Genomic DNA, 20,302 nt, shown 5'->3' with positions numbered 1-20,302 from the left:
GGACTCTCAACCACTGCGCCACCAGGGAAGCCTCCTAAAGAGTTTCTTAAAATGATATTCAACTGTTTGATATTCTACATTCAGAGCATTCTGATAAATCACTTAGTGCATACTCATCCTGTCGTTACAGTTAATTGAATAATGTCTTCCTGCCCTACAAAACTGAGGGGAGTACCATCAGATTCAGTAGTTCAATAGAAATTTATTAAATTTAATAAATCAAATAAAAAACCTTCTAATTACTAAAGCCTGTGAGTAGTTAGCTTTCTTTCTTCCTGACAATCTGTATACACAGAAAACTACTTCTGGACCCTCGAGTTTTGTTAATTTGACCTATTTGTCTTCCGTAACTCTTCAGGCATATGAATCCCCAGGTGTTAAAGAAATCTCAAACCCTAAAACACATCACGGCTTGACGTACAAAAATCATTATCTATCTTAATCTAGTTTTTTTCCTCCTAAATTGTCAAGAGGGAAAACCTCAAGCCTATATTTAGACTTGTGTAAACCTATAGATTTTGCGTAAAATCAGGAGAAATTGATAACATGAAGCAAAGTTTAGACACGCACCTGATGGCCTGCTCATAGATGAAACCCTAGAGAGAAGCTTCCCCAAATCCTAGTTCTAGATTCACTTTTACTGCATGCGACCCCCGTCCCTAGGCCAATTTGTGTTTTAATCCAGGAAAGAAATGCCAACTTTCATTCGCGCAGGCATAAACCAAAAAGACCACGAACATGAAGCCGACTCCGGAGTCCCGTTCTCTCTCGTTCCCACCAACAGACTAGTTCGGGCCTCTCCGCCGCTTCGCTCTTGAGCTCCCCCCGGCGTCCCCCAGAGTTGCGCACACGTACCCTCTCACCAACGTTCCGCTAAGGACACGTGTTCTTCCTGCCCAGATCAGCAGCCTGGAGCCCCGCCCGCCTCGCATTTCCAAGGCCCCGCCTACCGCTCCACCGGCCAATTGCTCCCGAGGCGTAGCCCGACCCCGCCCCTCCGGCTCCTGCCCGCCGCTTTTGTTCTCCGCAGCTCCTTCTCTCAGCCTGTGCGCTCCAGGCAAACCGAGTGGCAGCTGCTGATTGGAGGCCGCGGCGCAGCCAATCAGAAGGGGGCACCTCACGGTAGCGCTCTGATCTTTAAACGCCGGAGCCGCGGGGCCTGCGGAGGAGGCCAGGGAGGAGGATCTGCGCTGAGGACTGTGCTGCGCAGCTGGGACGCGCACTTTGGCGCTCGGACGCGCACTTCGACGCACGCGGCCCCCGCCCCAGGTCGGGCTGGGATTGGCCGGTCCGCGGCTTCCCCCGCCCCAAGTCAATTGCCGGCTAGGTCTTCCGGGAGGGGGGAGTTTCTTTCCTTACCTCTCGTTTCCTTTCGCGAGACCGGAGCCAGAGGTTTGGGATCGCCCAGTGGCCGTCGGCGCGAGGAGGCCGAGCTCCGCACCGCCGCGATGAGGCCCCGGGAAGCCTGGCTGCTCGTTCTGCTCTTAGCCCTGGCGCAGCTGCTGGCAGCGGCGAGCGCAGAGGGCCCGGATGAAGGTGAGCGGCGGCGGGCCGGGCCTGTGGGCGGGGTCGCCGCGCGGACCGCCGACGTGTTGCAGTTTGAGGGCGGTAGCGGGGGACAGGATCGCTTGGGAGATCCGGGAGAGGAGGGCGGCGAAGTGGCTGGGGCTGCCACTGAGGCTTGAACGCGGAGAGGATGTAAAGTGCCTTCTTTGCATGCTGGCTCCTTCGCCGTGATTCTGCTCAGGTTTTCCTCGAGTCCAGGCTGACTTCCCGCTCCTGGGAACGGGAGCTTGGGAACTGGTTCAGCATTTGAGGCTAACACGTCCAGGGAGTGTGAAGGGAGAGGGGCCTCTGGTTTCAAAACAGATTTTAGAGAAGGGGCGAGGGCACGAAGCCCCAAGTGGGAGCTCTCGGGACCACCGCGGGCAGCAAGCATTTTTCGTCTCAAAACTGTGGTTTGTAGGTTTGGATATAAGTAACTCAAGGGTTCTGGTTTGAGGGAGAAAGGGATGGCTTGGTTTGCATCTTTTGGAAACCGGAGATAGCATTCCTTTTGCGAGCATTTATTCAGCACCTACTGTGTGTGCCGGTCACTGCGCTGGGTTGTGGGAGTTAAGGATGAGTGTGGCCCCTGCCCATAAAGCGCCCGCTCTGGGAGGAAGGTTCGCAGCTACTAGTCACCACTCCTGCATTTTTCTTTGAAGTCGGCTAGCTAAAAAAATGGTGTAAGAGAACTTGGAAAATTAGAAAGTTTAGTCAAGAAAAGAGTGCTAATTCCTAGAGAACAGGGCATCGCATTACTGGTCTTAAACTTCTTCCTCTCTGGCCTTTCTCTAGGTGACTAGAGTTTTTTCCTGTTGAGTTTGTTCCAATATAAATAAACCCCTTTTTCTAACGTTAGTGTGTAAAGGAACTGTGAACTTTATACTCTTTTAAACAGCTTGAGTAACTTTTATGCAAGTCAATGATTCAAGAGTCTTTACCCACATAGAAAGGGAAGTTAAAAACCAGCGCCTGGTGAGAAGAACACCTACCTGCCAACAGGAACTAGAGAGTAGTGTCACCTACAAGTGTCTTAGGACCTTTATCCAAACCACCTGGTGCTTATTTAAATACAGAGTCCCAAAATACACCCAAGCGGACTGCAGCAGTGGGCCCTCGAATCTGCATGTTAAACATTTCATTGATTCCTGGGCAAGGTAAACTTTGGGAGGCACCTTAAAGTTTGAGGACCAGTGGAGATGGAGGGTAGTTTTTGGAACGTAGCCAAAGAGCAAACTAGCTTTGTCTTGGTTCTGATCCAGTGATTCTATTTTGCGGGAATTCTTAAGAGGCCTGGAAGGGTGGCAAACATGGGTGGACACCAAGGGCTATTAGGAAGAGTGAGTCTGTCATTTGGGTCACAGGTCACTAATGCACTGGAGACCCTGGGAAGTAGCCGCCTCTGGGGTGAGCCCGGGAATCTCTGCAGTTGGGTAGGGTGGGGCTTCTAGTAGTTACCTTGACTCTTTCCCATCCCTGGATCTTCACGTTCAGCTTCTATCACAGGTAACCCATCCCGTGGATTTATTTTAGGGCCACACTTCCCTCTACCCCAGATGGTCCCTGTCCTTAGGGGGTTTTCCCTAATTTTGCCTCACTGCTGGGCATGCAGGTTCTTAGTTATTTTATTACTTATTTATTTATTTGGCTGCACTGGGTCTTAGTTGCAGCATGCAGGATCTTCGTTGCGGCCTGTGAGCTCTTGTAGTTGCGGCATGTGGGATGGAGCCCGGGGCCCCCTGCATTGGGAGTGCAGAGTCTTAACCGCTGGACCACCAGGGAAGTCCCTTGCTTGCTTTCATTTGGGATTGGTTTAGATTTTAAAGTAAGTGGAAATTCCCTTGGGTACAGTGCTGGGGAACTGTCCAGTTGCCCCTCTCTTTTCCTTTCTGGGAAGGTAATTGTCAAATGAGTCCGTGTAAAACTTGGGGCATCCTGGGAAGAAAATCCTATGTGTCACCATGGCATAGCAGCTGAACGGTCAGGACCCTCCACTCAGTAGCCTTGTGCCTTTGGGCAAGTGACTAAAGCTCTCTGTTTCTTCCTCTGTAAAGTGCATGTAATGTGTTTCCCTTGGGGGATGAGAGAGTGTGCTTAAGTGCCCAGCACGGTGCCTGGCGCATAAAACATACCAGTTAAATGATGTTATATCTGATAACAAATTTCTCTTTTTCTATTCAGTATTGACCTAATGGTAAGATTTACCCAACTTTTATGGGCACCTCCCTGGTGGGGACTGGAAGACCAGCCAGCTGAGAAGGCAGATGAGGACATGGTGTAAGGAGCCGCTGGTGTCCAGCCTGGGCAGGATCCAGTGTTGTCAGATGTACTGGTGGGAGTGGGCAGGGGTTGCAGTGACCTGGTTAGAGGAGGGGCCTACATTTCAGGAGTGGCCTTACTGGGTGGGCTACGCAGTCTGTGGAGATGATGCAAGAGGCTTCACTGACTACACGCTGGGGAGGATGGCGCCCTTCCAGAAGGTGCTGGAAGGCTTTGGATATGTTTCTATCCTAGAATGTCCAACTTTAAAAGTGAAGCCCAGTGAAGAGTGGTCTCCCCATTAAACTGAGATATTTTCCTTGTCCGGATGTGTGGGGTTTTAGTCCATGGGAATATAGAGCCAGCACCTTCTCCAGTTGCAGAGGAGTCAACCCTGGGGATTGTCTGCAACTTGGGGAGGAATGGAAAGGGGGGGCCATGCCTTAATGCTATTGAGGATCCTTAATTATGTAGGGAATGTTCTGCCATTTTGTTTATCCTTAAAAATATAAACTCAAAGTCAATTTTTTAAAAAGTGTCAAGAAATGAATTCACTGTTTGGAGCTCTGTCCCAGGATAACTCATGGACCCCCATTTAATCGTGAGAGCCCCATTACCAATAGTGCTCTCAGACCACTTCGGGCTGGGTGTAGGTAGGAAAGCATCTTTGCTTTTCCATTTTGTAAAATTCACCTTATCCCTGTGCATTGAGCAGATAGCCGAGTCCCTCTTCCTCCCCGAGCTGTGTTTCCTAGCTTGAAGAGAGGATTAAGTTCTCCCGAGCCTTCTTTCCACCCTTCCTCCAGTCTTTCCATCTGCCCGCAAGTAAACTTGATTCTCGGACTGAGCTGAGCAGCCAGGCGGTGAGAGTGGAGATGCACTGCCTGGGGCATCTACCTAACTGCCCACAGCAGGCCTTCCGGGCCATGGGAGCACCCAGATCTGGGGCAAGGCGTGTGGTTCTTCCTAGGTCCCCGACAGGAGCAGAGAACCTGCACGACATCCCCACATTAAGCCCCCGGGTTTGCAGCCCCGATGTGGGTCATTTTGGGTGGGACTTTCAAGTGAGGGGTGGTCAGACTAGCCTTTTGAAAGCCACTGTGACAAGGTTCTGCAGGCCGACATGGGTCAGCTAGTACTTATCCTGCAAGTTTGTTGTAGGCAGTGTTCCTGTACCGGGAGCCCCTAGCCAGCTGGCGTAAACCCGGAGGTTCTCAAGAGTTATGTCCTAGGATTCCCGAGGACCTGGGTGTATCGTGTTGGCTGCCAGTCACCAGTGGAAGGGGATTCAGTGTGACGTGAGTGTAAAGAAACGAGCTGAGGCCACAGCCCTGAGAGGTGGCGTTGGGGTTGAGCCCAGGTTGTCTTCCTCTGGGTCCTGCCCCCTCCACGTCCAGGGAGCCTGGTTCTCATTGCTCTCCCCAAGCCTCCTGCTGACAGTGCTGGGGGCCTGGGGCTTCTGCAGGCCTGACCACCTCGCAGGGTCCCTGATGAGGAGCAGGGAAGTGGCGAGGTGGCTGGGGAGCTCGGGGAGGGCGGGAGGAAGACTGTGGGCAGGGCCGGTAACGTGCCCCAAGAAACATGGGAGTCTGCTGGATATGTACTCCTCAAATTGGTGGGTGTTCTTTTTGGATTTTAGAGCCGTTTCTCCTGCCTGCGCAATGGAGGAATTTCTGCCTTAAGTTGGGGGGGGGGGGATGTGAAAGGAAAAAGCAGTGGGTGTTTGAAGGGACAATGTGGAGGAAAGTGGGGCTCAGCGGGTGGGGTGGGTTTTTGGTTTACTTTTGACAATTGGTGTGCAGATTGGTAGATTTTAATGATACCGAGCAAAGCTGCCACCCTGCCCAGACCAGTTCCTGGCTTTTCTGAGCACCTGCAGAGCCAGCACTGGATCAGTTCAAGTGCGGCTAAGATTGGTCAAGTCCCAGGGGTTCCCGGATCACGAGGGCAGGTCTTCGAGCCTTGACCTCAGTCCCGCTGTCAGTGTTGGTTTCTCTCCTGGGAAGCATCTCCAAAAATAAATAATTGGCTCTGAAACATTCTGCCTTTGGAGTTGATGAAATCGTGCTGGCTGCAGTTCTGTTTGCTGGCGTGGTAGCAGCTGGGGAACCTGGGTAACGAGAACTGCTGTTCAGGATTTCTGGTACCTGTAATTCAGCAACAAATTCAGTTGAACCTTGATAATAAGATGTGCTCATATGCTTGCGTTCTGGAAAGAGTACTTTGCTTCCAGGCAGGGTGTCCTACAAAGGTACGAACAGGAAACAAGTGCTGGTTCTCAGCTTTTCATTCTGGAGGATGGAATCCTAATCCATTTCTGAAAGGGGTGGCATTTTTACCTCATACACATAAAAAATAGCCCCACGGGTGTTACAGTCCTTCAGCAAAAGGTTGAAATGTGAAGGGAGGAGTGTGGGGCATCATATTTTACTTACAAAGTCAGCCCGAGTAACCTCTGGGGTGGAAAAGTTGAGACCAGTACTTGTTTCCTGTTTGTACTGATCTGGGGACCAGGCAGTCAGTCATTCATTGGGCAGTGGCGGCGGGGGGGGGGGGGGGATTAGATGCAGTCCTTCCTGCCTGTGGAAGCAGAGAGGGTGAGGAAGAGCAACACGTGTATGAAAGTTAGCCTGGCCCTTAAGCACAGATGTGGGGGGCCCACGAAGTGAGGAGCCTGAGGCGCACAGCGTGCGTAAGGGTCAGGAGCCTTGCGCGGGGCGGCCCGAGGGGTGCATCAAGTCTGTGCCTGGGGAGCAGGACGGTGGGTTCTCTGTACCTGGGCTGGAGGCCTGCAGAGCAGGGCCGGGGAGGGAGTGCTCCATCTGGAGAGGGGGCTGGTCCTGCCCTCCGAGTCCTGCTGCAGTTTTTAGACTAAATTCTAGACCTGTAGTCAGTTTTCAGCCATCTTTTAGGCATGACTTCCCTTTAAGTGAAATCTTAAGTGGCCACCCGATATGCAAATTCCTGGGGTCGGGGAGGCCCCCAGGGACCACGCAGGACTCGTGACCGTTTTGGGTTCTAGGGAGATTTTTTTCTTTTTCTTTTTGAGTAAAGTTACGTATTTATTTATTTTTGGCTGCGTTGGGTCTTCGTTGCTGCGCGTGGGCTTTCCTCTAGTTGTGGCAAGCGGGGGCTACTCTTTGTTGCGGTGCGCGAGCTTCTCATTGCAGTGGCTTCTCTCGTTGCGGAGCACGGGCTCTAGGCACGCGGTCTTCAGTAGTTGTGGCACGCAGGCTCTAGAGCGCAGGCTCAGTAGTTGGGCGCACGGGCTTAGTTGCTCCGCGGCCTGTGGGATCTTCCCGGACCAGGGCTCAAACCCGTGTCCCTTGCATTGGCCCGTGGATTCTTAACCACTGTGCCACCAGGGAAGTCCCTCTAGGAAGATTTTTAAGGAGGACGGTCACCATTTTCCTAACCAGTCTGGGTATTTTCTGCACAGATTCTTCTAAGAAAGAGGATGCCATTGAGGAGGAAGACAAGGAGGAGGAAGATGACGAGGACGAGGACGACGGCGATGACTTGGAAGTTAAGGAAGAAAACGGTGTCTCAGTCCTAAATGACGCGAACTTTGATAACTTTGTGGCTGACAAAGACACGGTGTTGCTGGAGTTCTATGCTCCATGGTGAGGACCCACGCTCCGCCCCCCTCAGCCAGATGGACCAGGGGTTCCTCTGTGTCCCAGGCTGGACCCCTCAGAGTCATCCGGACCCCGCAGGGTGGGAGTGTCCGGGTGCAGGAACCCAGACTCCTGGTTCGGGAGCGCCAGGAGCTCAGCATTCTGCCAATTTGCATTGAGCGTCCGACGAGCCAGCCCTCGCAGACCGCGGCCCCGCTCGTTTCAGATCCAGTGCTTAAAAATGTGAACACGTCCTCTGCTAGTTACAGCTGGGGGCGGCTAACGAGCTGTGATGACACAGAGACCTGCGTGGGTGACAGGCGCATCCCTCATTACAGATTCCGCCCTCCACCCCCTCCTCCTGCCCGGAGTCTGGTGGCTGCCCAGTGCAGCCCCTGGGGCCTCCCATAGGAAAGGTGCATGGGCCCTGGGGGAGCAGCCCCTCTTTTCCCATCTTTCACCCTCACGGGGCAGCCAGTCATGACTCTTGGGCTCCTTCCCCCCAGCTCTCTTCTGCTGTTTTTTCCATCTCATAATCCCGTCTTCTTTTTCCCCTTTCTCCTGCCCTCCTTGGTTCACTTCGGAGAAAAAATAGTCAAGATATTCTTACGTTGTTTGTCTAGCACAGTGTGAGATGCTTTGTAAAAGTATCTAAACAGACCTTAGGACAGGCCTATGAGGTTACATTGTTCCTGGTTTATACATCAGCCGTTCTCAAACATTTTGTTCTCTCAGGACCCCTTAACATTTAATAATTGAGGACCTCAAATAGCTTGTTATGTGGGTCATGTTTATCAGTAGTTACCGTATCGGGAATTAAAACTGAGAAATAGAAAAGGCCATCTTTAAATAACAGTAGCCCTCTTACATGTTCACATCAGAATGCTGACATCATCGTCGATCACGTAGCCTCTGGAAAACCCTGCCGTATGCTTCTGAGAGGAGTGGAAAAGACGGCATCTTTCAGGAAGAGTTTTCTCCTCACACTGGGGTGTAGAGATGTTGAAAGCATGTTCCCTCAGCAGAGCTGAGTTTCGAACCTGGATCTGTTTGACTTTCAGCTGCCTTGGCCTCCCTGTTTTGTGTTTCTTGTTAACTGCAAACATTTCTGGTCCCAGTGTCCCCGTTTGTGTGCGCGTTGCTGGATTTACGTCTCCATGGATACAGTTAACCTGCTTCTTCTTCCCGAAATCTAATTCTCAGGTGCGGGCATTGCAAGCAGTTTGCTCCAGAATATGAAAAAATCGCCACTACCTTGAGGGAGAATGACCCTCCCATTGCTGTCGCCAAGATCGATGCGACCTCGGAATCGGCGCTGGCCAGTAGGTTTGACGTGAGTGGCTATCCCACCATCAAGATCCTTAAGAAGGGGCAGGCTGTCGACTACGAGGGCTCCAGGACCCAGGAAGGTGAGCGGCTTCTGAGCTGCTGGTGGAAGTCGGGGACAGGGCTCCCTCCCCCTGGAAGGGAAAGTGGAGGGAGTGATGGGAGGGGAATTTGGATATTAGAAAGGAAGCCAAGCTGAGTGGACGGGGAGTGATCCCTGATGGAATGTTCGCGGAAACTTGGATCAACGTAAACTTGTCCTTGCATGGGAGGGGGTATCTTCTTCCATTGACGACCATGAAACTCAAGGTCTGGAGCTGGTGTGTTACAGGTCATGGGTCTTGGTAGTGCGCTGGAGCGGTGCTTCTGAATGTCTAGCTTGTATCCGACTGGGGGGGGGGGGGGGGGGGGGGGGGGGGGGGGGGTTGAGGGGGCTCGTTTAGACAGACTGTCGAGCCCCAGCCCAGAGCTTCTGATTCACTAAGTTTCAGGTCTGGCCCAATAACCTGCGTTTCTTGCGAGCTCTAAGGGCTTGCCGAACGTGCAGGTCCAGAGCCCCACATTGGAACCACTGGTGTGCGGAGCCAGTCAGTGTTTCTAAAACCAGGCCCGATGGGTCCCTGCCTGGCTCACATCAGACACTAAATAAGTTTCATTAAATGAATGAGAAAATAACATTGTGGTAGCCTTTAGCGTATCTCTTAATCACTTAAGAAAAAAGATTGCTTTGTGCTGCATTTTCCATTCCCAGTATAGCGTAGTAGAAATAGCACTGAATAGGTTTGGGGTCTTCACTGCCATCACGTAGCCCTGTGTCCCCCACAAGGGCCTCCCTTGCTGGGCCTTGAGCTCCTCATCACGGAGTGTGAGGTCATGGGGACTTGATCTCAAGGTTCCCTTTGAATTGGTACGAGAGTCTGTCCTGTGACAGACTTGTATATTTGGAGGTCTGCGCTTGACACCTGCCAGCTAGGGACGTGGCCCAGTTTGGAATCTTGAGAGCAGAGTTTGCCTAAGTGGCCTCCCCAGGCACCAGCCCTCCCAGTGCGTCTTAATAATGGGGCTCGCCTGCGTTGATGGCCCCAGGGCCTTGGCTGGGTGCTGCTCTGTGCGCTCCAGTCTGAAAGCTCGTGCTTTGCGGCAGTGGGTCTCAGACCTGGCTCCTTGGTAGATTCTATGGCAAAAAAGGAGAGAAAGAGTTTGCAGCCACTGCTCCTAAGAACCCCTTGGAAAGTGCTTTGCGAGAATATATTCAGTGTCCCAGGCCTGGCGTTGAATCCATCTCTGGGGAAGCAGGCCACAGAAGGGCCGTCTGCAGTGCAGCCTGAGCGGCGTGGGAGCTGCTGCTTCTCTTTTCATTTTTCTCCAGTTTGGTTGCGCTTTGTGATGCGTGTAACATGCCAGTGCTAGATGTGCGTGTCTAAATACATATGCATTTGTACGAGTTGAGAGGATGCCCCCAAAACTATTAATAGGCATGTGTGGTCAAACACTGGGAGATGACCTCTCGGGGTTCGAGTGCAGTTAGAACCCTGGCGTGTTAGGAACGGAAGTCTCATTCGTCGGGTTGGGTTTGGACTGTCTCGAGCAGTCCGCAGCGGGTGCGTGTGGCAGTTGGACCCATGACGGACGGCTGCTGGAAACAGTGGGCCTCTGGCTCTTAACTGTGCAGAGTGGCCCTGGCTGTAGATGTGATTGGATTTCAGGAAATCACATGGGTCCTGTTCTGTGGCCCCGCTCTCTCTCTTCACCCCTCACCACCTGCCACCCCTGGAGCGGGGGCCTGCATGTGCTCAGTCTTGTGTTGTTTCCTCCAGAAATTGTGGCCAAGGTCAAAGAGATCTCCCAGCCCAACTGGACACCTCCACCAGAAGTCACACTCGTGCTGACCAAAGATAACTTCGATGAGGTGGTGAATGACTCAGGCATCATTCTGGTGGAGTTTTATGCCCCGTGGTAAGATGGTGTCTATCACCTGTTATCGGATACTGGTCAGGCCCGTCCTGTGTTCGGTACAGGCACGGGCCGGGGGTGGCAGAGACAGACCCCCCCATGTGAGGCAGGGCTAGCCGAAGAGCAGGCGGGTGCAAAGTCCCCGCCGTGCACAAGTGGGCAGAGTGGGGCGCTGCGTGTTCCGAGAGAGGTGGTTTCACAGAGTCTTTCCTGGGGGTAGGATGAGGGTAAAATATAGGCCTGAAGCGTGGAGCCTGCAGGGGAGAGTAAGCCACGTGGGCCACATAGGGGGGCCACCCAACGATCTGGGGCCCCTCGGAGCTGGAGGACACGGCCGTGCGCCAGGCAGTGCCCGCTTCCCCCCCGGGCCTTGCTGCCTCCCTCCTGAGATGTTTGAACCTTGGTTTTCTCTGTCTTCGTCTCTGCTCTTGACTGTTCTGGAGTGAATCTTGGAAGTTGACCCTGACTCTTGCTTTACACTCAAGACGTGTTCCCTTCTTGTGCCGGAGCCCCAGGGCCCCTAGAGCTTCCTGCCTTTTGTCCCTTCCCCTCACCGCCCCCTTCACAGGCTTGCATCCACTTCCTGCCCATCCCTTGTGTCCCAGCTCACCCTCACGTCCTGTGTGAAGTCACCACTGACTGGTATCCTTACCTGTCCCAGCTCTCCAACCAAGAAAATTGTCTTGGCCTTTCCCATGTCTTACCCCATGTCACGGTTATGCCCCTGTCCACCCATGTCTCGGGTGTGTGTGTGTTGTGTGCGTCCCCCCACCTCCATGAAGGAGGAGGCCACATCCTGCTGGCCCCTGGGGAAGGCCCGGGCTCCGCCCTCACCCGGGGGCATCCCGAGGTTGGCCGGATCTCTCCAGTCGCCCGAGAGCGCAGGCTGGGTTTCTGCGCTTCACTTACCTGGCAGGTGGCATCCACACCAGAACAGGCCCCTGACAGAACTGCTTCCTCTCGCAGGTGTGGACACTGCAAGAAACTGGCCCCCGAGTATGAGAAGGCTGCCAAGGAGCTGAGCAAGCGCTCTCCCCCAATCCGCCTGGCGAAGGTCGACGCCACTGCAGAGACAGACCTGGCCAAGAGGTTCGACGTCTCCGGCTATCCCACCCTGAAAATCTTCCGCAAGGGAAAGCCCTTTGATTACAACGGCCCACGGGAAAAATACGGTACTGCCACCTCCTCTGGCCTCAGTGGGGAGGGAAGCTCCTGGTGCGTGTGGGCGCCGGCAGAGCTGTGGGGACAGCGCCCTGCAGCCCCAAGCAGCCCCTCAGGCGTGTGCTCTGCTCCCAGGGATCGTCGACTACATGATCGAGCAGTCCGGGCCACCCTCCAAGCAGGTCCTGGCCCTGAAGCAGGTCCAGGAGTTCCTGAAGGATGGAGACGATGTCATCATCGTTGGGGTCTTTAAGGCGGAGAGCGACCCAGCCTACCAGCGGTACCAGGACGCTGGTAAGGAGTGGCCCTCTGGGCAGGGCAGAGTGCCCAGGCCCGGGCCGTCTGAGGTTGCTGGGGAGTCTGCTGCTTTTGTATAAAACTCCTGGGCATCGACTTAGGGGATGGCTTGATGGAAGAATTGAGATTGCATACATGGGAACAGGCTTTCCTTTCTCGGCTTGGGGCTTGGTTCTCTGTTGCTTTAATTGCACGTGGGTGATATGATCTCTTACTAAATAGATGAGAGGGCTGCACAGTCCCCCTCCTGGCCTCTGAGAGGAGGGGAGGGGCACAGTCAAGTTCATCCAAGGTCATTGTCTACCTCCCGCCCCTTCCAGGGGCCCCTTCCCAGGGCCCATTCCCAGATCCAGTCCCTCTGCCAGGGGTAGGGTCTTGACCGGAAAGTGAAAGTTTCTGCATCAGACCTGGGTTCGAGTCCTGGCTCTGCCAGTGTTCGAATACCGTGACCACAGTCAGTGACTTGATCAGCTCGGAGATCTCACGTCCAACACGGTGACCTGTCCTACTTGGAAGGTTGTTACATTAGTTGAGATAAATTGGAGGAAGTGCTTAGCAAAGTGCCTGGGGATGCTGATTGCACACTGAATGCTGGTCTTGCCGGTCCGGGAGGCGAAGTTTATCACCAGCAGCTGTCAGTGGTGTCCCGTGGGGGCTGGCGTCCTCGCTCCCCGGACGGTCCCTAGGCCATGAACAAAAGATGGCTTTTCAGGGACGGTCAGGATCCTCTTGGATCAGCTCCTGAGTGCCCTCCACCCCTCACCCCACGTCACACACGCCAAAACAGTTTGCTTTTCTACTTCGAAGGAGCAGTTGTGACCTGCTTGCCACTTAGCGCTGACCTCTGCTGCGCGGTCACGGTTGTGCGTCTGTCAGATGCAGATTACCGTCGCAAAACATACAGTAGAGCTGAACTCTGTGCTTCCTCGGTCTTCACTGATTCAGTCAGTAACCGTGTCACCCAGTTGTGCTAGAAACTTGCAGAGGGGTCCCCTAGCCCACCCAGGGCCACAGGCAGCCACGGAGTCCCCAAACCTACACATTTATGTGCATGCAGATCCCTGGGGATCTTGTCAAAATGTGGGTTCTGGGGCTTCCCTGGTGGCGCAGTGGTTGAGAGTCCGCCTGCCGATGCAGGGGACACGGGTTCGTGCCCCGGTCCGGGAGGATCCCACGTGCCGCAGAGTGGCTGGGCTATGAGCCATGGCCGCTGAACCTGCGCGTCCGGAGCCTGTGCTCTGCAACGGGAGAGGCCCCAGCAGTGAGAGGCCCGCGTACTGCAAAAAAAAAAAAAAAAATGTGGGTTCTGGTGCTATACATCTGGGTGGGCCCGGTGCTGCCCGTCCAGCTGCCTCACTTCCAGTCTGACATACGTGTGACCCCACGTGGCCGGTCAGGTTAGGCTCGGGCAGGGGTGACGGTCACTGAGCCTGGGGTGTAGACTGTGGGGAAGGAGCCAGAGACAGTCCTGGGGATGCAGCGTGGATGACAGGGAAGCTGATGGGGCAGGAGCAGAGGGGAGGCTGGCGGGAGGAAGGGATCTGTGAGCGTGGAGGGCGGGCAGGAAGTTCTTGAGTCGATTCTGTCTCTGCACCCAGGGCCACCTGATAACAAATACCCGGGGCGCCTAGCGGCTTAGAACGGGTGTGCCTTCTGGGTGGGCCACCTTGTTTCATTCTTACAGTGGTCTGAGAGGTGCCCTGTCCTGTTTCTACAGAGGAGGGACTGGGGCTCGGGGAGGTGAGTCACTGGCAGGCCTGAAGTCACACAGTCGGCAGGTCGAAAATTACGATTTCAGTCGAAGTCTGTCTCAGCTTCCAAAAGCTGTGAGCTTGTCCAGGTCACCCCTGCCTCCTGCAAGACACGTACTGTGCCCTCAGCCACCTGTCCCTATATATAGCCAGTCGGAGGCTGCCCTCGGGTGGGGCGACGCCTCACCCAGTGCTGGGACCACACACTCCGCTCAGGGTGTGTGTGGATGCCTCAGCGAGGACAGAGCAGAGGGACTGAGGTGATTCCCCTGGGGCGTCCGGGGCAGCGATTGACAGGCCGGCCCAGGGGCCAAATCTGGTCCTCACCTGGTTTTGTAAGTTCCCTTAGAACACAGCACACTGGATGGTTTGCACGCTGATCAGCACAGAGCGGGGTCGTCGTGACCGTGGGGTCCACAAAGCCAAGATAGTTCCTGTCTGGTCCTTTCCATAAAAGATTGCCAGCCCCTGTTCTAGAGTATCCTCAGTCAGTGGGGGTGCATTTGGGAGTTTCCCGAGATTTAAAGTATGTACAGCAAAAGAACCGCAGCCCACAAACAGGCCACCCAGCAACTCGAGGAGGAGCAGTCAGAGCCCTGCGACAGGTGCTGGGTGTGAAAACTCCCTGTGGGGATGGAGGGCTCTTGTGACGGACGCAGGAGGATTTGGGCTGTCTGTCCAGGGTTATGTGCTTCTCAGCATCAGAGGCCACAGTCGACCGTAGCGCCTGACAAATTAGCTCTGAGTTTTTCTGTGAAGATTGTTTATTTTTAAAATAAATTCCAAGATATATAGATTTTAAGGGATTACATCTATACCAGGTTGTAAACTCCAGACTCCTTTCAAGTGTTTCAGCTCTGGATATAGTCCACACGGCGTTTGTGGTTAAGAACACTATTTTCTGGGCGTTTGCTTTGACTGATGGTGGGTAGTGAGTTGAATCTAGATCATTTAAGCAATTTAGTAAATCGTGTATTTGTTGTTCTGTTAATTTTTCAGCTAACCACCTGAGAGAGGATTACAAATTCCACCACACTTTCCACACTGAAATAGCCAAGTTCTTGAAAGTCTCTCCGGGGAAGTTGGTCATCATGCAGCCTGAGAAATTCCAGTCCAAATATGAGCCCAAGAGCCACGTGATGGACATCCAGGTGGGCGAGGGATGCCAGCCCCGGGGCATCCCATCGGCATGGCCTCTTGGTCAGGGTTCGCGGGAGGGACGGCGGTCGGGGGTTGGGGTCACACATACCTCGTGGGTCGTGGGGCCTTGGCCCCTGGCAGAGCTCCACCTGCTTTTGCCAGAAGGGTTCCCCCGGTCTTTATAGCTCCTGGCAGGCCAGCAGCGGCCTGCGTGGCTGGTGTGGCTCCTGGCCAGGACGTGCTGGCTGCTGGGTCTGAGCCAAGCCTCACTTGCCGCCAGGTGGCTTGGGCGCTGAGGCCTACGAAGTGATGACGGGCCTCTCTGTTCACTGGGTGAAGCTGTGGGACATGGCATGTGGACTTGGCCTTTCTTTCCTCTATGTCCCCCCACTCTCGGTCTTCCTAAGGGGGTGACACACTCATCTCTAGAGGGGCAGAGGGAGTTCCCAGCCCAGGGTGAGCCTGGGTCCAGCTCGGTGTTCCGAGTGCTTCACAGGGGCTCCGCACTCCACTGAACAGATCTTCAGGTTTGGAAAAAACCTTACACCTTGAATCCAAATACTTTATTTGATAGAACGATGCAGAGAAGTGAGCTAACAGACTGGAGGTCCTACAACCAGTTAGGAGCAGACTAAGGGGAAAATGCAGGTGTGTTCCGTCCCCAGCCAGGACATATGGGGGTGGTCTCATCTCTCCCCCTGCCCTCCAGCTTTTTAGCATCCAGAGATACTGACTCTGGGTCCACAGAGGGGCCCTGATGGCACAGTTCTGTATGGTGTGCGTGCTCCTGGGAAAGGGGGGCTGTCTGCAGCTCTCAGTAGATTCTTGAAGGGGTCCTTGACCTGAAAAGGTTGAGGTCCACAGTCTGTTGTACACATCACTGCTACTTTGCTCTTTTGGTATTATTTATGTACCGTCTTGGTTGCAAAAATTATTTCAGGCTGCTTTGTAAAAAATTCACACAACAGATAAAATGCGACTTTTAAAAAATGGATTTAAAAATTAGGACAAAGGGAAGACAAGGGCAGGACAGGTAAGATGAAGCCAGGTGTAAAATCAGCACAGGCAGCACTGCTGTGAGGGGATAGCCTGTTTGCTGCAGACGTAAGCGAGGAGGGCTCTGGCCTTGAGTTCAGATTCGGGCCCGCGGGTGCCAGGCGCTCAGCTCGGGAGCACATTTGTCCTGGGTCCCTCGGCTTTGAGCCCACCTCCTGAGTGATGGTTGGTCCAGGGGCCGTCCTGATGAAAGACACCCCACAGCCCAGCTGCCCTCTGCCTCGTCCCTGCTGCCTCCTCCCACCTGGCCCAGCCTGCCATTTCTCAGCGCCACCTGGGGCCACCTCCTGACCATCCCTGCAGATGGGACATGGGCCGTAGGGGGGGAGAGCAGTGATCATCCATCACTTCCCGCTGGGCAGGCAGCCGCACCTCGTTGGGCCTCGGTTTCCTCACCTGTAGAGCGAGGTGGCCGTGCCGCCCTCATGTGCAGCTGTGTGGGCCCCATGCTCTTCCTGAGAGACACTGCCCGCACCCCTGCCCCCGGCTTCGGTGTAGCGGCTAGTCGGGGGCAGGCTTTCTCCAGGCGGAGCTCGGAGCCCCATCGGCGCTTCGCATCATGGCACCGTGTTCCTCGTCCGTGCAGTGTCCCAGAGAGGCTGCTGTGAGGATCAGACCAGGGGAAGGTGGGACCCTGTGCCCAGTGTAGCCCGTGTTAGTGCCGCTGTCATCTGGGAGCCGGGCCTTCTCCCAGCAGAACCTGATTGACCTGGACCGCAGGCCCCCACCCAGAGGGAAGGGCACGCGGCCTCTGTGGTTGCCCGAGAGGCTCACTTCGGGTTCCCTGGAGGAGGGGCCCCAGCATCACTGGGTGGACTTGAATGGGGCCCCTGTGCCCGTCTCTTGGAGCAAATGGCTTTTCGCATCGACAGCAACAGACAGCTGCACCTCACCTGCCCCCTTTTTGCAGGACTCCACGGAGAGCTCGGCCATCAAGGAGCACGTGTTGAGGCACGCGCTGCCCCTTGTCGGCCACCGCAAGTCTTCCAACGAGGCCAAGCGCTACTCGCGGCGCCCCCTGGTGGTCGTGTACTATGGCGTGGACTTCAGCTTCGACTACCGCGTCGGTGAGGCCCGGGTTGGCGGCTGGGGTGTGTGGTTACTTACGGCTTCAGGGGCTTTTTCCTCCCGGGCTGTGTCGCTACCCCCTTCCCTCTCTGCTTGAGCACGAGGGGAGCTTCGAGTCGAGTTGGGCCCTCTTAGATTAGAGATGTGGGGGCGATCGGGTGACGCCAGCTCCCAACCCCGACCTGCCTGCGGGCAGGGGCCCTGGGCTGCGGCCCGAGGCTGGTCCGGGGTCTGCGCTCGGCATCTGGAGCCTCAGCCGCTGTGGCCTGGCTCACAGCCCTCGGTGCCCTTTCAGCCACTCAGTTCTGGCGGAACAAGGTCCTGGAGGTGGCCAAGGACTTCCCCGAGTACACCTTTGCCGTGGCCGATGAGGACGACTTCGCCACGGAGGTGAAGGACCTGGGGCTGAGTGAGAGTGGGGAGGAGGTGAACGCGGCCATCCTGGACGAGGGCGGCCGCAGGTTCGCCATGGAGCCCGACGACTTCGATGCCGACGCCCTCCGCGCCTTCGTCAGCGCCTTCAAGAAAGGTGAGCCCCCCCCTTCCCATCCCCCCCCCCATCCTCCACCCCCGCGGACCCACCGGCTGGTTGCCGGGGGCCTGGCCCAGGCTTCCTCCTGGACCCGAGGGATGGGAAGATGGGGATGGAGAATCCCTGTTCTTTTGCTTTCTCTCTCTCTTTTTTTCTTTTTCGTAATAGAAAAAAAGGCAGGCGTCTTGGAAATCTCAAGAAGCCTTTTTTTTTTTTGCGGTTACGCGGGCCTCTCACTGTTGTGGCCCCTCCCGTTGCGGCCACAGGCTCCGGACGCGCAGGCTCAGCGGCCATGGCTCACGGGCCCAGCCGCTCTGCAGCATGAGGGATCTTCCCGGACCGGGGCACGAACCCGTGTCCCCTGCATCGGCAGGTAGACTCTTAACCACCGCGCCACCAGGGAAGTCCAAGAAGCCTTATTTTTAAAATATGTAAAGTACAACAGGCTTTTGGACTTAGGCGTAAGTTTCATGTATGAGGGAAACTTGCTTTGGCATCAAGCGGAGTGTCTTTCTCATCTAGTTGAGCACATGGCCCCGGGTCCCCAATGCTGGCGGCTGGCGGGCAGACCTCCTTCTCCGTCTCTGCTCAGTCTACTCCCCACCGTGGCTTCCAGTCCCCGGCGCCCACCCTCCTAGTAACCCCTCTGCATCGGGAGCATCTCTTGTGACGGCCTCACTGAACAGGACTCAGCGTCTGCTAGGCCTTGTGGGGAACCACCTGCACCCTCTCTGGCCTTTGCAGGGACTGGGAAAGTAGAAGACGTGAGGAAACCAGAGAACTGGCGGTGGGCTTCTGGAGACAAGGCCCTGGCTGGCCCTGGCAGCGTCCGACTTGCCATGTCCTGCACGTCAGGCCAGCCTCACTGCCTGGTCCAGTCAGAGCCGCCAGGGTCGGGGCCTTTCGGCTCTCACACTCCTCTTCTGTTTGCTTTCCTCGGCAGGAAAACTGAAGCCAGTTGTCAAATCCCAACCGGTGCCCAAGAACAACAAGGGGCCGGTCAAGGTCGTGGTGGGGAAGACCTTCGACTCCATCGTGATGGACCCTAAGAAGGACGTCCTCATCGAGTTCTACGCGCCGTGGTGCGGGCACTGCAAGCAGCTGGAGCCCGTGTACACAGCCCTGGGCAAGAAGTACAAGGGACACAAGAATCTGGTCATCGCCAAGATGGATGCCACAGCCAACGACGTCACCAACGACCGCTACAAAGTCGAGGGCTTCCCCACCATCTACTTCTCCCCCAGCGGGGACAAAAAGAACCCAATTAAATTTGAGGACGGAAACAGAGATCTGGAGCATTTGAGCAAGTTTATAGAAGAACATGCCACAGAACTGAGCAGGGCCAGGGAAGAACTTTGAAGGCCTTGAGGGTCTGCTCAGGGCAAGCGCGGCAGGGACCAGACAGCGAAGCTTCCAGCACTCGGCATTGGAGCCTGAGCCAGCTGCGAGCCCGGTGGGCTTGCTCAAAGGCAGTCTGTCAAGGTGTTTTGGTTTGTCTTGTATTTTAATTTTTTATACTTTGGTATTTCACCTTATGCTCTGATACTGAATAGATATGAATGACTCAGTAGATTAGTCCAGAATTTTACAGAGGATACATCTATTTTTACCATTATTTGGGGTTTGATTTTTTTTTTAACTTTTTCACCTTCTTTAATATATTTCTTCAAAGCAGACAGTTGAACCTCTTCTGTGTGAATGTTTTTCTCTGTTTTTAATTTAAAATTTAAGAAGCCTTTGCCAAATCACGTCGACTTTTCCTTTTTGTTTTATTGTCATCTGAGGAATGCTTAGCTGAAGATGGGACTGTTGGTGTTTGGTTTTTTTTCTTTCTGTTGTGGCACGAAGTGAGAACTGTCGCCGAGCACCCTGCCGAGGACGTCGTCTCAGCCCGACTGATCTGCCACCCGGTCCAGGGAGAAACAGCATCTCTGCGGGCCTGGGTGTCACCGTGCCTTCTCCTCCCAAATCGAGGACCGCAGGCAGGAGCGTTTCCCAGGTGCTCCCAGACCCTGATCCGAGGCTCAGCCTCCGAGAGGCCGCCTGCCTCTTCAGAACCGCTGTGGCCAAGGAGAGATGAGCTAGGGCACAGGTGGAGACTTTAGGGTGATAGGACGATAGGGTAGGCTGTTGTGATGGAATAAAGAAAGGATTCAAAATGAACCTCCATCACCGTCCTAGAGAACATGGTCCCGCCCTGGAGCCTCAGCGTGCTGGAGATGGAGAGGCCGGGCCTGGAGGGGAGGCTCCCTGCCCGGCCTGCCTGAACATCCAGGGGTGGGGTGGCATCCCGACCCGGGTAGGGGCATCGATGGGCCCTGCTCTTGGTTGGTTGTGGGTGGGCAGTGGTGCACTCTATCGGGAGGCGGCAGGGGTGGAGGGCAAGGCCCTGAGCTCTTCTGGGGGCTGGAGGGAGGGGACAGGACAGGACAGGACGGGAAGCTGGACCAGCCTGCAGGGTTCTAGGTGATTTGTGTGATGTGAGCTTCATTCTGGGAGTTCATTCACCGAGATGTGCCATCCCCGCTCACCTGTTCCTAATTTTGCTGAAACAGAAATCGTGAGCTGGGGGCATCTCTTCGAGCAGTGGCTGGTGG

The 20,302-nt window shown here is 54.9% G+C and overlaps 1 protein-coding gene across 1 annotated transcript; it reads left to right on the top strand.

Annotated features, from left to right (window-relative positions):
* Positions 1 to 1,058: 1,058 nt before the first annotated feature.
* PDIA4 (protein disulfide isomerase family A member 4) lies at positions 1,059 to 19,450 on the top strand. Its single transcript, XM_029233594.1, has 10 exons — positions 1,059 to 1,536; positions 7,244 to 7,427; positions 8,625 to 8,830; positions 10,565 to 10,703; positions 11,667 to 11,872; positions 11,997 to 12,155; positions 14,909 to 15,060; positions 17,016 to 17,172; positions 17,469 to 17,702; positions 18,649 to 19,450. Exons 1-10 carry the CDS (start codon positions 1,449 to 1,451, stop codon positions 19,062 to 19,064), a joined length of 1,941 nt encoding a protein of 646 aa, XP_029089427.1. The 5' UTR covers positions 1,059 to 1,448; the 3' UTR covers positions 19,065 to 19,450.
* The last annotated feature ends 852 nt before the right edge of the window (positions 19,451 to 20,302 follow it).

Source organism: Monodon monoceros, unplaced genomic scaffold (assembly GCF_005190385.1).
Source record: "Monodon monoceros isolate NGI ecotype Baffin Bay Population unplaced genomic scaffold, NGI_Narwhal_1 Super_Scaffold_2, whole genome shotgun sequence".
Lineage (NCBI taxonomy): Eukaryota > Metazoa > Chordata > Mammalia > Artiodactyla > Monodontidae > Monodon > Monodon monoceros.
The sequence above is the reverse complement of the archived record's forward strand: the minus strand, read 5'-3'. Positions and strand labels throughout refer to the sequence as shown.